Source organism: Strigops habroptila, unplaced genomic scaffold (genome assembly GCF_004027225.2).
Source record: "Strigops habroptila isolate Jane unplaced genomic scaffold, bStrHab1.2.pri NW_022045636.1_ctg1, whole genome shotgun sequence".
In the NCBI taxonomy this organism is placed as follows: domain Eukaryota; kingdom Metazoa; phylum Chordata; class Aves; order Psittaciformes; family Psittacidae; genus Strigops; species Strigops habroptila.
Window position 1 is genome coordinate 411,383 of NW_022651112.1, and position 15,725 is coordinate 427,107.

Sequence of the window (15,725 nt, forward strand, 5' to 3'; positions counted from 1 at the left end):
GGGCACGGGGGGGGGGCACGGGGGGCACGGGGGCACGGGGGCACGGGGGCACGGGGACACGGGGGGGACAGGGGTTCACTGGGAGCACTGGGGGCACGGGGGGCACTGGGAGCACTGGGGGGCACTGGGGGCACTGGGGCATGGGGGGCACTGGGAGCACTGGGGGCACTGGGGGCACTGGGAGGGACTGGGGGATCTGGGGGCACTGGGAGCACTGGGAGCACTGGGGGCACGGGGGGCACGGGGGGCACTGGGAGGGACTGGGGGCACTGGGGGCACTGGGGGTACTGGGAGCACTGGGGGCACTGGGAGGACTGGGGGCACTGGGGGCACTGGGAGCACTGGGGGCACTGGGAGCACTGGGGGCACTGGGGGCACTGGGGGCACTGGGGGCACTGGGAGGGACTGGGGGATCTGGGGGCACTGGGAGCACTGGGAGCACTGGGGGCACTGGGGGCACGGGGGGCACTGGGGGCACTGGGGGCACTGGGGGCACTGGGGGCACTGCGGGCACTGGGAGCACTGGGAGCACTGGGAGCACTGGGGGCACGGGGGGCACGGGGGGCACTGGGAGCACTGGGGGCACTGGGGGCACTGGGAGGGACTGGGGGATCTGGGGGCACTGGGAGCACTGGGGGCACTGGGGGCACTGGGGGTACTGGGAGCACTGGGGGCACTGGGAGGACTGGGGGCACTGGGAGCACTGGGAGCACTGGGGGCACGGGGGGCACGGGGGGCACTGGGAGGGACTGGGGGCACGGGGGGCACGGGGGGCACTGGGAGGGACTGGGGGCACTGGGGGCACTGGGGGCACTGCGGGCACTGGGAGCACTGGGAGCACTGGGGGCACTGCGGGCACTGGGGGCACTGCGGGCACTGGGGGCACTGGGGGCACTGGGGGCACTGCGGGCACTGCGGGCACTGGGGGCACTGCGGGCACTGGGGGCACTGGGGGCACTGGGGGCACTGCGGGCACTGGGGGCACTGGGGGCACTGGGGGCACTGGGAGCACTGGGAGCACTGGGGGCACGGGGGGCACGGGGGGCACTGGGGGCACTGGGGGCACTGGGGGCACTGGGAGGGACTGGGGGATCTGGGGGCACTGGGAGCACTGGGAGCACTGGGGGCACGGGGGGCACGGGGGGCACTGGGAGGGACTGGGGGCACTGGGGGCACTGGGGGCACTGGGGGCACTGGGAGCACTGGGAGCACTGGGAGCACTGGGGGCACGGGGGGCACGGGGGGCACTGGGGGCACTGGGGGCACTGGGGGCACTGGGAGGGACTGGGGGATCTGGGGGCACTGGGAGCACTGGGAGCACTGGGGGCACGGGGGGCACGGGGGGCACTGGGAGGGACTGGGGGCACTGGGGGCACTGGGGGTACTGGGAGCACTGGGGGCACTGGGAGGACTGGGGGCACTGGGGGTACTGGGAGCACTGGGGGCACTGGGAGGACTGGGGGCACTGGGAGGACTAGGGGAGACTGGGAGGACTGGGGGCACTGGGAGCACTGGGAGCACTGGGGGCACGGGGGGCACGGGGGGCACTGGGAGCACTGGGGGCACGGGGGGCACGGGGGGCACTGGGAGCACTGGGGGCACTGGGGGCACGGGGGGCACTGGGAGCACTGGGAGCACTGGGGGCACGGGGGGCACGGGGGGCACTGGGAGCACTGGGAGGACTGGGGGCACTGGGATATTGAAATCCCAGCAGTGCCTTGGGCCATACTGGGCTCTACTGGGCTCGAGTGGGGCATACTGGTCTGTACTGGGCCATACTGGTCTGTAGTGCGCCATACTGGTCTGTACTGGGCCATACTGGGGTGCGTGCAGCCCTACCAGCTGGGAGGCTGCTACTGGTGTGTGCTGGTGCTTACTGGTAAAGCCGTCAGTGTCTGGGGCCGTACTGGCTTATGTTGGTCTGTACTGGTCCATATTGGTCCGTACTGGTCCCTTGTGGTCTGTACTGAGCCATATTGGCCCATACTGGTCTGGACTGGTCTGCACTGATCCATATTGGTCCGGACTCGTTTGTACTCATCCATGTTGGTCCGTATTTGTCTGTACTGGTGTGTACTGGTCCATATTGGTGTGTACTGGTCCATATTGATCCTGTTAGTTCGTATTGATGTGTACTGGTCTGTAGTGATCCATACTGGTTCGCACAGATCTGGACTGGTCCATACTGGTCTGTATTGGGCTGTACTGGGCGTTATGGGTCTGTACTGGTCCGTACTGGTCTGTACTGGCCTGGACTGGTCCCTACTGCTCCGTACTGGTTCATACTGGTCCGTACTGGTCGCAGGCCCAGCAGCGGCTGCGGGAGGTGGCTCTGGAGGCTCAGGCTGCGCAGCTCAAGCGCCTGCGGCAGATCAGTGAGAGGTGGGTGCTGGGGGGGTCCCATGGGTGCTGGGGGGGCCTGGGTGGGGGGGGCCCTGGGTGCTGGGGGGTGTCGTGGGAGTGGGTGGCCCTGGGTGCTGGGGGACCCATGGGTGCTGGGGGGGCCTGGGTGGGGGGGGCCCTGGGTGCTGGGGGGTGTCGTGGGAGGGGGTGGCCCTGGGTGCTGGGGGGACCCATGGGTGCTGTGGGGGGCCTGGGTGCTGGGGGGGCCCTGGGTGCTGGGGGGGCCCTGGGTGCTGGGGGGGGCCATGGGTGCTGGGGGGGCCTGGGTGCTGGAGGGGGCCATGGGTGGGGGGGCCCTGGGTGCTGGGGGTGTCGTGGGAGGGGGTGGCCCTGGGTGCTGGGGGGTCCCATGGGTGCTGGAGGGGGCCTGGGTGCTGGGGGGGGCCTGGGTGCTGGGGGGGGCCCTGGGTGCTGGGGGGGGCCATGGGTGGGGGGGGCCCTGGGTGCTGGGGGGGCCCTGGGTGCTGGGGGGTCCCATGCGAGAGGGGGTCCCATAGGTAGGGGAGGTCCCTGGGTGCTGGGGGGGTGCCATGGGTGCTGGGGGAGGCCATGGGTGCTGGGGGGGGCCCTGGGTGGGGCCCTGGGTGCTGGGGGGATCCCATGCAAGGGGGGGGTCCCATAGGTGGGGAGGTCCCTGGGTGCCGGGGGGGTCCCTGGGTGCCGGGGGGGGTCCCTGGGTGCCGGGGGGGTGCCATGGGTGCTGCAGCGCGGCGGGTGCCGCAGGGAGAAGAAGGAGCTGCAGAAGATCCTGGACCGGAAGCGGCACCACAGCATCACGGAGGCGCGCGGGCGCCGGGGGGGGTACGAGCGGCCGGGGGGGGCGCGAGCGGCCGGGGGGGCCATGGGGGCCGGGACCGACCCGTCCCATTGCAATGAATGGGGGGGGGGGGGGGATGCGGCACATTTTGGGGCTTCCCGCGGGGGGGGGGGGGGGGGGGGATCTGGTTTTGGGGGGGGGTCAGTCTTAGGGGGTGTCCTGAGGGTGCTGCCCCCCCCCCTCTTTAACTTGTGCCCCCCCCAAAGGGAGCTGACGGAGATCAACCGGCGCCACATCAACGAGTCGGTCACCTCCATCCGCAGGGTGAGCCCCAGAACACCCCCCCCGGGAACCCCAAAACCCATTGGGGGGCCCCCCCCCACCCCCCCTGCAGAAACAGCCCCTCCAAACCCTTCCTTCCCCCCCCCCCAATACTTGCCCCCTCCTCCCCCCTTCGGGGTGCCCCATGTTTTGGGGGTGCTGCCCCATTGGGAGGGGGGTGTTTTTGGGGTGCCCCCCCTCATCTTTGGGGTGTTTTTGGGGTTCCCCCCCCCCAGCTGGAGGAGGCGCAGCAGCGGCGGCAGGAGAAGCTGCTGGAGGGACATCGGGGGGTCCTGGAGCAGATCCAGGAGGAGGAGCCCCGGGTATGAGAGGGGACACCCCAAATTTGGGGAGGCTCTGAAGGGGGGACCCCTGGGTGCGGGTCAGGGTTCTGCCATGGGGGGTCAAGGGGTGACTTTGGGTTACTGGGGGGGGGGGCGGATGGGTGTTGGGGTGCCCCTGGGGGGGGGGATGTTGGGGTTCTGGGGGTGTCCTGAGGGGGGGGGATCAAGGGAGATTTTGGGGTGTCATGAGGTTATTTGGGGTGCTCAGGAGGTTTGGGGGGGGCTATTGGGTTCCGGGGGGATATTGGGGTTCAGTGTGGGGGGAGGGTATGAGGTGGGGGGGGTCCTGGCGCTTATGAGGGAGTATTGGGGGTCCTGGGGAGGGCTTTGGGGGTGTCCAAGGGGTCACTCCAGCCCCTGACACCCCGTTTTTGGGGTCTGGGGGGGGGGTCATTGCCTCGGGCCCCCCCTGACCCCCCCGTTTTGGGGGCCCCCCCCCCCCCCCGCAGTTGGCGCAGGAGCTGGAGCGGGGCCGCGCGCTGGAGCTGCCGCAGGAGCTCGGGCGCCTCCTGCTGGACGGGGCGCGCACCGCGGAGCCCCCCCCCCCCGGGCGATACCACCCTGCTCTGACGGAGGGGGGGACCCCAAAACCGCCCCATGGAGGTGCCTTGGCCTGAGATTTGCGCCCCCCCCCCCCTTTAAGATTGGGGGGGGTCCACCCCTCCCCCTTCCCCTCCGGGGGGGCCCCTACACCCCACTTCAGAGACCACTAACGGGGGGGGTGCCCCCCCCCAGCCTCACACTCCACCCCCCCCTTAATTTTGGGGTCCTCCCCACTGCGGGGGGGGCCCACACCATGGGGGACCCCCCAAATTTGGGGTATGGGGGGGGGGGGCTGCTTCACGACACTAAACCCCTCCTGTCCACGCTTCCTTTGCCCCCCCCCCGAGGGGCGGATAAAGGGGGGGCTACAAATCCCACCTTTGGAGGGGTCCCCCCAAATCCTCCCCCTTTGGGGGGGCTCCCCCCAAACTTCCTCCTCCCCCCACATTTGGGGGGCTGCTCTAAAGGGCTGTTTTTATACCACACCCCCCCCAAATTGGAAGTGGGGGGACCTGTCTGTCCTGCTCTGCTGTTGGGGGCCCCCCCGAATTGGGGGACCCCCCCCCCCTTGGACCATGGGGGGCCCCCCAAACCCGACCCCCCTTTGTACAATAAGAGTCTCTTTATTCTTCTATGGAGCCGCGTGTGTTTGGGGGGGGGGGCAGGTTTGGGGGGACCCTCCCGAGGTTCCTTTGGGGGGGGTCCCCAAATTTGGGGGGGACTGCGGGGGGGCTAAATACGGGGGAGTCGGGGACACCCTAAAACCTGAGCCCCCCCCCCCTTTTCCAGTGCCTCCTCCTGGATTTTGGGGGCCCCCCCTTCATTTTCAGGGTGCCCCCTCTTGTTTGGGGGAGTCACTTGGGGAGGTCCCCCCTGTTTTGGCCCCCCCATAACTTGGGGTGCCCCTTTCCCTTCATTTTGGGGGTGCCCCCCCTTGTTTTTCGGGTCCCCCCCCCCCCATTTTAAGGACAAACCGCAAACAGCCTTGTAAAAAATCGCTATTTTTATTGCCCCCCCCCCCCCTAAAACGCGGGGCCCCCCCGAAACGTGGGGAGGGCCCCCGGAGGGGGCTGTCAATGGGGGGGTCGCGGCGGGGCGGGGCCGGGGGGGGGCGGGGCCCCCCACCAGCTCCTCAGCACCTCGCGCCACCCCCTCGCCTCCCCCGCTCTGCTGGCGCGCGGCAGCACCTGCAGGGGGCGGTAGACAGCAGGGGGGGTCAGGGTTGGGGTCCCCGTGTCCCCCCCCCGTGTCCTCATGTCCCCCCCATGTCCCTCAATGTACCCCCCATCCCCATGGCCCCCCACGTCCCGTGTCCCCCCCATGTTCCCCCCATGTCCCCCTCATCACGGTGTCCCTTTGTCCCCACCTGTCCCTATATCCCCCCAATGTCCCCCCATCCCCATGGCCCCCCAATGTCTCCCATCTCCATGGCACCCCAATGTCCCCCCATCCCCATGGACCCCCATGGCCCCCCCAATGTCCCCCCATCCCCATGGCCCCCCATGGCCCCCCAATGTCTCCCATCTCCATGGCCTCCCAATGTCCCCCATCCCCATGGCCCCCATATGTCTCCCCATCCCCATGGCCCCCCAGTGTCCCCCATCCTGTTGCCTCCTGAGGCGTGGCGACCAACCCCAGGCCGCTCGGGCCATCAGCTCCCAGACACCAACGTGGTGGATGGCAAATGGCGTTTATTGTCAAGTAGCACAGCATTATATGGCTTGGGTTTTACAACGTCACTTCCGCCCGCTTACATCATAAGCGAAGTTAAACGCTATTGGCTATCAGAAAGGTCAGGGGAGGGGCTCTCTCTTTCCGTACAGCGCGATGTCTTCCGGCCGCCGGACCCTACCTACCTACATTCCCCCCTCCTTATGCAAAATTAAATTGGCTAAAATATAACGATCTTAAAAAATATATCGTAAACTCGGATACAAACGTACCAAACGTATGCTGTTCTCATTCTATGTTCTATAACAACCTCGAAATACGTATCACAAACTTGAATAGAAAACGTAAGGCACGCTAAGTGAAAGGTAACCGGGAGGTGACTGGGAGCAGTGGGGTACAATTGGGGGTAGCTAAAGGAAACTCTAAACAAAAACACTTTTAAGGCAATTGTCGGCGTTCTATTAACAGAATGTTAACTTCTTCTAGCCGGTTCTTAACAAATGATATGAGCTTGTTCAATATACAGGGTCCAAAACCCAATGCTATCACGATCATTGCGATTGGTCCTATCAAGGTGGATACCAGGGTGGTCAGCCATGGTGAATGGTTAAACCATGACGTAAACCAACTTTGCCGTGCCTCTCGTTCCCTTTTTTGTTCTTCTAAACCTTCTCGCAATTTGGCCATAGTGTCTCTTACCGTTCCGCTGTGGTCCGCACACACACAACGCTCTTCCCCTAGTGTGGCGCACGCTCCCCCTTGCCGTACAAACATCAGGTCTAATCCTCTTCGATTTTGCAACACTACTTCAGATAGTGATCTGATTGATTTCTCTAATGCACTTATCGATTGTTCAATTCTAGCTGAGTCTTCATCTACCGCTGTCCTCAATGTGCTCAATGCTTTATTCTGTTGCACCGATGCCACTCCTGTACCCACTCCCGCACCTCCTATGATCACAAGAGTAGCTATTGTCAATGCTGTAAAGGGTTCTCGTTTTGATGATGTTCTAAGGGAATTTGTGAGTCACAGGCGTAGGCAAAGTCTTCGGCACGGTAAAAGATTTTTGGGACTATAGTTACCTGGACCCAACATTCTGAGGCTTTATTAAATTTGCCCAACGACAAACGAGGTGTAATTCCCATCATAGAACAAACCAACTCGGTATTGTTGGCCGGAATTAACCACCTTGCAGAGGTTTCTTGTGTCTTATTGACACACAGTTGTTGTTTTGTGCTCTGGGACTTTACCTACACACACACCACTACCTACCACGTGCGCTAATGTAATCCCTTGTTTTTCTGTGTCCCGTTTACATTGGGTCGGATTTGTTTCATGTGTATACGTGGGGGTGTCGCTCGCTCCTACAGCCTCATAAAAGGGTGGTTTCATGCTGTAGCACAACCAACAACGCTCCGTAAGATTCGGGTGAGTTTCGTTCAGTAATTGCTCGCATCGTTTTTCAGAGAGGGTTTCCATCAGAAATTTGGGTGCTGCGTGTCGGTACAGGTGCGGTAACTCCGGCATTATTCACGATTGATTTTGATAGAGGCGTGCTCATTTGTGGGTTAAGAATCGGGTCAGGCCCGACCGCCTGGGGTGCTTGTGGCAGCAGTTTAATGATTTGTATCACTACTCCTACGTCGGTAAAAGCTTTGTGAATGAACACTGACCACACTTTTCCCACGGCCCAACCCTTATCAGTCGGGTTTTTGATTTCTAAAATCAAATGGGTACAAGAACCTTTGTGATGTATCATTCCATCGCTAGCAAATTTTGGACGGTCACACTCATTTGGTCCCCACGTTACCCGCAAAAAATTGTCTTCTCTCTCTGGTTTCCATCTATCACTTGTTACAATGGTCTCGCATCCCCAATATCCACAAAACCAATATCCCGGATAGTTACAATAGCTTTTCCCTGGGTTTGAGCTGGGGCACCAATATGTTCCCCACAAGGATTTAGATTTGGATCCTCCCACCATGGGGAACAAGTCGCCCACCGTTACGGTAAAAATCGGGGCACCTGCTGTTGTGTTTTCCTTTAGCACCCGATCGTCGTTTCTAGGGTCTCGCAAGACCCACCGGAATGGCTGATGGGGATGATGCTCCGATCCTGCCTGTCTTACAGTAACAAGTCCTAAGATCAGGATCACGCAAAGGCATCGTGGCCCCCCCCCATGGGGGCTATTTTTGGGTTGTTTGGGTTTTACCGGCGCGGAACTCCCAGGTGCGGGCAGGATGCTTGTCGACTTGTCGCCTTCATTTGTCGCTGGGGCACACGGGTTACGAGGGCGTCCGACAATCCAGTTCTGTGGATAAAAACTCACAGTTTTCATTAGTTTTATTCCGAAGGTCCGGTTTAATGGACTGAAGTGGGCACCACTTAACTTTTCCATCTTTTTTAACAGCCTCGCCCTGTAAGGACTTGCTTCCACCCTTGTTCCCATTCTCCCAGCTCATTTTTAGTTATGACCAACGGGCCTTCTTCTAACGCTCGAGTGGCCCAATGTTTTTGGGTGGGACTATTCATCTCTTCCCCCCTGGGAAACTGATTTAGTGCTAAAAGGGCGGTCACCAGCAGGCGCGCTTGGTCTCCCGGGGGAACGACGTTGGCAAAACCAGAAGGTTTTGCCAGCACTTCTAATTTGGATTTTAGAGTTTGATTCGCTCGTTCGACTACGGCTTGTCCTGTGCTGTTATACGGAATGCCACGTATTAGGGTGATGCCCCATTTCAAAGCAAATGCCTGGACTGTTTTAGAAACAAAATTTGGACCGTTGTCTGTTTTAACCTGATTAGGGACACCAAGCCACGCCATGGCCGTCAGCCAATGTTGGATGGTCGCTTTAGAGTCGGTCTTACGGTGTTGTGTGGCTACGATCACTCCGCTATATGTATCTACGGTTACTGCTAGCCACGCTCGAGGTTTCAGCAGCCGACAGAGTGTAAAATCTGTTCTGCCACACCTCGGAGGCCTTGAGACCTCTGGGGTTGACTCCCCTGGACCACAGCGGTGTTTTCTGACAGTGGGGACACGTGGCTATTACGTGTTTCGCGTCCGCGACTGAGATCCCGCATTTCTTCGCTAGCGCTTTAGCTCCGATGTGGAGGGACTCGTGTAGCTGACGGGCATCTCTTAGCGCCCACAACCCTTTTGCAGCGTCTGCTTTGTCATTGCCAATTTGGAAAAACCCTTTGATTGGGTTATGGCTGTTGACGTGGATGATCGATATGGTGCCTTTTTGAGAGAAAAGCGCTTCCTCCAGCGTTAGGGCTACTGTGGATGTTGACACGCCGGGCCCCGACATGGCTAAGCAGAGCTGGGCCACGAACATCGAATCGGTCGCTATGTTGAGATGTTCCATTGGGAACAGCCCGCGCGCTAGTGCCGCGGCCGCCGCTTCCAGCTGCTGGACCGAAAGCGCAGGATCGGTCACTTTAACGCAGCGCCATTCTTCTCCGCGGTTGAGGCCGCTGAGGATGCGTCTGTGGAGACCGTTGGTCCCGGTTGGGGTCGGTCCATGATCTTTTGTGGAAGGTCACTGTTGACAATTGCCAGCATTTGCGTCCAGGGGGGCTTTGTAACGTACCGAATTTCTCCACCGAATCCGATGAGGGCTGTGGCCAGAGACTCTGACATCGCCACCGATTGTGTTGGGAGCTGTTTGCAAAAGGGTAGATATATCCTGGTGGGTTCGGTGCCCGGGTGTCTCAGGGCGAGTTTTCTGCCTTTCATAAGGAGGTTACCAACGCACTCAGCTCCTGGAGAAAATGCACGTGACGGTTTTCCCGGGATTATCCATTGTATTGGTCGAGCCTTTTCGGGGGGGCCCTGGGCCAATGCTCCTACTCCCCCTCCTTCCGTGTACATACAGATCAAGTGGTATATTTGGGTTCCACCTAGCGAGCGTGCTCGGCGATATTTGTTGTTGGATAAAGTGAAGGGAGTTCATTGTGTCCGTCGTCAGAATTTTCTGTTCCCGTGGGCTCTTTCCTTTTAAAAGGTCGTACAGGGGGATCATGGTTTCGGGAGGGATTAAGACAATATTGCGGAGCCACTGCAAGGATCCTACTAATTGCTGCGTATCGTGGAGCGTTTTGATGTTACGGCAGATTTTCATTTGGGGGGGGGGTGTCCATAAGAGTCTGTGATCCCCACGCCCAAAAAGGTGACACACGGTCCTCTTTTAGCTTCCGCGCTCGCGATTTCGAACCCGTGTGGTTTTAAAGTTTCGGAAACCGCGGATACCAGCTGGTCTGACCTCCTGTCGGCGCGGCGATTAAAACATCGTCCGTGTATCGAATGATAGTCGCGGTGGGGTCGCTGCGCCGGACCGGTGCTAACGCCCGATCCACCGTAATCTGGCAGATAGGAGGCGAGGTGATCATTCCTTGGGGCAGCACTTTCCACTGGAAGCGTAGGTTGGGGCGTTGGCTGTTCAGGAACCGCTCCTTGTCCTCCTCGTGTAGGGGTATCGAAAAGAAACAGTCTTTAATATCAAGGACGGCACAAGGTTGTCCTTCTGGTATCATAGAGTTCATGGGCAGCAGCGTTTGGACAGGGCCCATTGGTTGAATTCTCTTGTTTACTTCGCGTAGGTCATGGAGGAGGCGAAATCCTTCGCCGGTTTGTTCGGGTATTACGAAAACTGGGGTGTTCCATGGGCTGGTGGAGGGCTCTATATGGGCTTCGTTGTAGTTCACGGTCGACTAGCTCGAGAAGAGCATTCATTCGAGGCTTCGAGAGGGGCCACTGCTCGACCCACACTGGCTCAGACGATTTCCACGTCAGTCTGATTGGTGGAGGTGGGTGTGCGGGAGTGGCCCTCACGGTAAATTTGTCACCCTGGCTTTTAATAGGGCTAGGGCGTCCCTTCCCAACAGGGGTGGGACTCCTGACATGACATATGGGAAGAGGGTAATCATTTTCTCCGGTCCTTTTTCTGTGTGAAGCGTTATTGCTACCAACTGAGCGCTCTTTCGAGCTCGGGTTAATCCCCCGACTCCACCCACCATGGGGGCGTTCTCCAATGTCCAATGTGGAGGCCAATTTGTCTCAGGAATAACCGTAACATCTGCTCCGGTGTCGATCAAAAAGCGGACACTAACGGTGGTGGCATCTAAGGTGTTATAGAGGGAGCAGATCCCCCACACTACTGGCGGGTTGTCACATTTTACTGCCAGGGCCACCTTGGGGTCTCGCTTCCAAGGGGTGGTCCTTGCTGTCCTTGAGATAGGGGCAGATTCGACTGGACCGCTGGTTGAGCCACAAAGTTGGTCGCTTCTCGGGGGGGGAGCGGGTTCGGGAGCGCCTCACCCCATCTGGGGTTGGCATAATGGGGCCGCCTCACGTCCCAAGTGGGAGAGGGCTGTGCGCGGCCCGGATGCCCTCTCCCTTTCCCGTTTCCCTTGGTTTTAGATCTACACGTCCTGGCGAAGTGCCCTGTCTTTCCACAGGCCCAACACGGTCCTCTGGGTCGATTTTGGCGCGAGGTGGGCGCTGTCGGCGGGTCTCCCAGCTGGGGGCAGTTTGCCACCACATGGCCCGCCTGACCACATTTAAAACACGCCATCGCATTGGCTATTGCGGTATGAACAGCCGCTTGAATCAGGGCTAGATGCTCTTCCTCTGCGACATGCTTAATCATGTCCGCAATTGCCTTAACAATCGCTTGTATATCTTTAGGGTTTATTGGTGAGCGAACCCTTTGTCCCCCGTCCATCGCCCGGTCCGGGAACGCTCGCGTGGCTGATGGAACCCAATCGGCACACGCACTCTTTATTTTCCTCCAATCTGTGAGAGGGATTTCTTCCCCTCGCGGTCCTTTTTTATTTCGGACGGGAATATTTCGGCTTTTGACTGTATTTATTCTCACTTCCTCGTCCTCTGAGTTTGAATCAGTTACGGGCCACTCGTCCCCGCTGGCGTCCGATCCGGGCTCGGAACTCGACTGACCGGCTACTTCCGGTTTCCGGTACCTTTCTGTCGGGCTCCGGCCCCGCCCACTTCCCCTGAGGGCGGGCTGTCCCCTCCCTCTTGGTTCGCCCCGCCCTCTGCTCGGCGGGGTGTTTGCCTTATAAGGGCATTTCTGTTGGTGGCCGCTCTGATTGGGTTTCCGCCCTTCGCTCGCGCTCCCCTCCTCTTCCCGTTGGCCCCCACCGCCTTTCCCCTTCTCGTTCTCCTCCCCTTCCCGTTTGTGCGCGCCTGTTAATGCCGGCGCTTCCTCCCCGTTCCCGTCACGGGCATCTTCGTCCCGCCCTTCCCCTTTCTGCTCGGCGCTATCTTGGGGCGCGTAGGGCGCTGGTCCAGCCCAGACTTCCTCAGACTCTGCTCCCTCCTCGGCGTTCCTGGTCTCCTTGGTTAACCCACCCCAGAAGGATTTTGCTTGTTTCTGTCCCACTGTAAGCGGGTCAGTGTTCGGGGAATGGGGGAGCGCACCGCTCTCCTGCGAATCTTTATGCTCAGCAGGATTGTTATCGTTTGGAGAGTCTGTAGGAGGTGCAGTCTGTGTGGCAGCCCCGACTCCCAATTTCGGGGTGGCCCACAAACAATCCTTTGCCGCACTCCAGGTCTCTTGCTCTTGTATGGCCTTCTGCAGGGCCTGTAGGACTTTCCCCCACGACTTAAGGTTTTTTCCACAACCCGAGGACATCGTTTCCTCGGCTAACGCTTTAGTGCATTTGTCCCACACTTCGGGGTGGAGAATATCCACCGGCTGGTCAATGACCCCAATTTGCAAAAGCCTTGCAACTGCAAGAGTAAAATCTTTGGGTTTACAATCAATACCCCATTGCTTATGTAATTGTGATATGACCTTCACAAAGGCTTCCATCCTCCTTGCTGGTCCGGGAGCGTCCTCCCCGCCGGGCTGGTCCTGCCGCTCCGGCCGCCGTTCACCCGACTCCAGGCGACGAATTCCCAGGTTTCGGCACCACTTGTTGCCTTCTGAGGCGTGGCGGCCTGGCTCAGGAACGGCACGGCGACCAACCCCAGGCCGCTCGGGCCATCAGCTCACAGACACCAATGTGGTGGATGGCAAATGGCGTGTATTGTCAAGTAGCACAGCATTATATGGCTTGGGTTTTACAACGTCACTTCCGCCCGCTTACATCATAAGCGAAGCTAAACGCTATTGGCTATCAGAAATGTCAGGGGAGGGGCTCTCTCGTTCCGTACAGCGCGATGTCTTCCGGCCGCCAGACCTTACCTACCTACACTCCTCCTGGATTTTGGGGGCCCCCCCCTTCATTTTCAGGGTGCCCCCTCTTGTTTGGGGGGGTCACTGGGGGAGGTCCCCCCTGTTTTGGCCCCCCCATAACTTGGGGTGCCCCTTTCCCTTCATTTTGGGGGTGCCCCCCCTTGTTTTTCGGGTCCCCCCCCCCCATTTTAAGGACAAACCGCAAACAGCCTTGTAAAAAATCGCTATTTTTATTGCCCACCCCCCCTAAAACGTGGCCCCCCCCCCCCGAAGCGTGGGGGGGGGACCCGGGGGGGGGCTGTCAATGGGGGGGTCGCGGCGGGGCGGGGCCGGGGGGGGGGCGGGGCCCCCCACCAGCTCCTCAGCACCTCGCGCCACCCCCCCGCCCCCCCCGCGCTGCTGGCGCGCGGCAGCACCTGCAGGCGGCGGTAGAGAGCGGGGGGGGGGTCAGGGTTGGGGTCTCCGTGTCCCCCCCCCCCCGTGTCCTCATGTCCCCCCCATGTCCCTCAATGTACCCCCCATCCCCATGGCCCCCCACGTCCCGTGTCCCCCCCGTGTTCCCCCCATGTCCCCCTCATCACGGTGTCCCTTTGTCCCCACCTGTCCCTATATCCCTCCAATGTCCCCCCATCCCCATGGCCCCCCATGGCCCCCCAATGTCCCCCCATCCCCGTGGCCCCCCATGGCCCCCCAATGTCCCCCCATCCCCGTGGCCCCCCATGGCCCCCCAATGTCCCCCATCTCCATGGCCCCCCAATGTTCCCCCATCCCCATAGCCCCCCCATTTCTCCCCCATGTGTCCCCATGACCCCTCATCCCTGTCTAAAGGGGTCTATGGGGGGTCTATGGGAGTTCTGGGGGGAGCCTGAAGGGGTCTGGGGGACCCCCATAGACCCCTTCACACTCTCCCCACTTGTCTCTATATCCCCCCATGTCCCCCCATGTCCCCCCCATCCCCATGTCCCCCCGTGCCCCCTCTATCCCCATGTCCCCCACGTGTCCCAGTATCCCCCCCTTATCTCCATGTCCCCCGTGTCCCCCCCATCGCCCCCCATTGCCCCCCCGTGCCCCCACCTGCTGCTGGAACTCATCGCTCATCCTCCTCAGCTGCCGCCCGAACCTTCGCGCCGCCCAGAGCGCGGGGGGGGCGGAGCGCGACCGGCCCCGGACCCCCGGGGGGGGCTCCCCGGGGCCGCGTTCCCCCTCTGACCCCAGCCGCGCCCGCGCCTCTGGGGGGGGGGGGGGAGGTGTCAGGGAGCGGCGAACCCCCCCCCCCACAAAGCACGGGGGGCGGGGACAACCCCATAACGGGCTGGGGGGGGGGGGGGCGGGTCTCACCTGCCGCGGGGGGGCCGGGGGGGGGACACCCCCCGCCGGGGGAGCCGGGCTCCTCCGGGAACTCCTCCAGGCTGAACATCAGCTGGGCATGGCGGCGCTGGGGGGCACGGGGGGGCTGCACCCCACAACCTCACACGGACCCCCCATCCGAACCCCCCCCCCCCCCAAACCAGGGGCACCCCCAAACCGGGCACACACACACACCCCCCCCCCCAAGCCGTGTGCTTCCCCCGCCATGGGCCCCCCCCATAACCGGGGTCCCCCATAACCGGCTCCCCCATAACCGGGGTCCCCCATAACCGGCTCCCCCATAACCGGGCTCCCCCATAACCGGGGTCCCCCATAACCGGGCCGCCAATTCCAGCTGCCCCCCCCCCAAAACACCCGCCCATAACCGGCCCCCCCCAGCCGTGTCCTTCCTCCGCCATGCGCCCCCCCCATAACCGGCTCCCCCCATAACCGGGGTCCCCCATAACCGGCTCCCCAACACCGCCCCCCCAAAACGCCAGCCCATAACCCCCCCTCCCACGGGCCCCCCCATAACCGGGCCCCCCCCATAAGGGCCCCCCAATACCAGCGCCCCCCTCCCCCCAAAACCCCTGCCCCTAACCAGCCCCCCCCCATTACCCCCCGATAACCGGGGTCCCCCATAACCGGCTCCCCAGCACCGCCCCCCCCAAAACACCCGCCCATAACCGGCCCCTCCCCCCGTGTCCTTCTCCCCCCCCCCCATGGGTCCCCCATAACCAACCCCCCCCCGCGGACCCCCAATACCGCCCCCCCCGCCCCTCCCCCGGCCCCCCCCGGCCCCACCTCGGGCCCCGCCGCCGCTCCCGCGCCCGTCCGCCGTGTGACTGACAGCTCCGGCAGCCAATCACCGTGCGGGATCACACTTCCCTCCGCCGCTACGTCACCTCACTCCCCCCCGGTCACGTCAGAGGCGGCCCCGCCCCTCTCTCCCTCACTTGGGCGGGGCCAGAGCGCGGCGTCATCCGCCCGGCTCAAAAATGGCGGCCGCGGCGCTCTGGTTGCGCTGGAGGTTCTGTCTCTATGGTCCTGGCGCAGCGTTGAAAGGGGGGGGGCACCCCCAGGTCCGGCCCCTCCCCCCCACAACAGGCACCCACCGCCCCTCCCCCTAAGGGTGCCT

At 62.1% G+C, this 15,725-nt stretch overlaps 1 protein-coding gene and 1 long non-coding RNA gene across 2 annotated transcripts; one reads left to right on the top strand and one right to left on the bottom strand.

The window, feature by feature from the left end:
- The first annotated feature begins 2,072 nt into the window (after nt 1-2,072).
- Nucleotides 2,073-3,436, top strand: LOC115603518. The gene is made up of 3 exons (XR_003989886.1): nt 2,073-2,382; nt 3,134-3,204; nt 3,427-3,436. It is a non-coding gene; the product is annotated as an uncharacterized LOC115603518 (long non-coding RNA).
- A 10,018-nt stretch (nt 3,437-13,454) lies between these two features.
- BAD (BCL2 associated agonist of cell death) lies at nt 13,455-15,664 on the bottom strand. Its single transcript, XM_030475457.1, has 4 exons — nt 15,392-15,664; nt 14,579-14,675; nt 14,315-14,469; nt 13,455-13,656 (listed from the first exon to the last, which is right to left on the bottom strand). Exons 2-4 carry the CDS (start codon nt 14,655-14,657, stop codon nt 13,471-13,473), a joined length of 420 nt encoding a protein of 139 aa, XP_030331317.1. The 5' UTR covers nt 14,658-14,675; nt 15,392-15,664; the 3' UTR covers nt 13,455-13,470.
- Nucleotides 15,665-15,725: the final 61 nt, after the last annotated feature.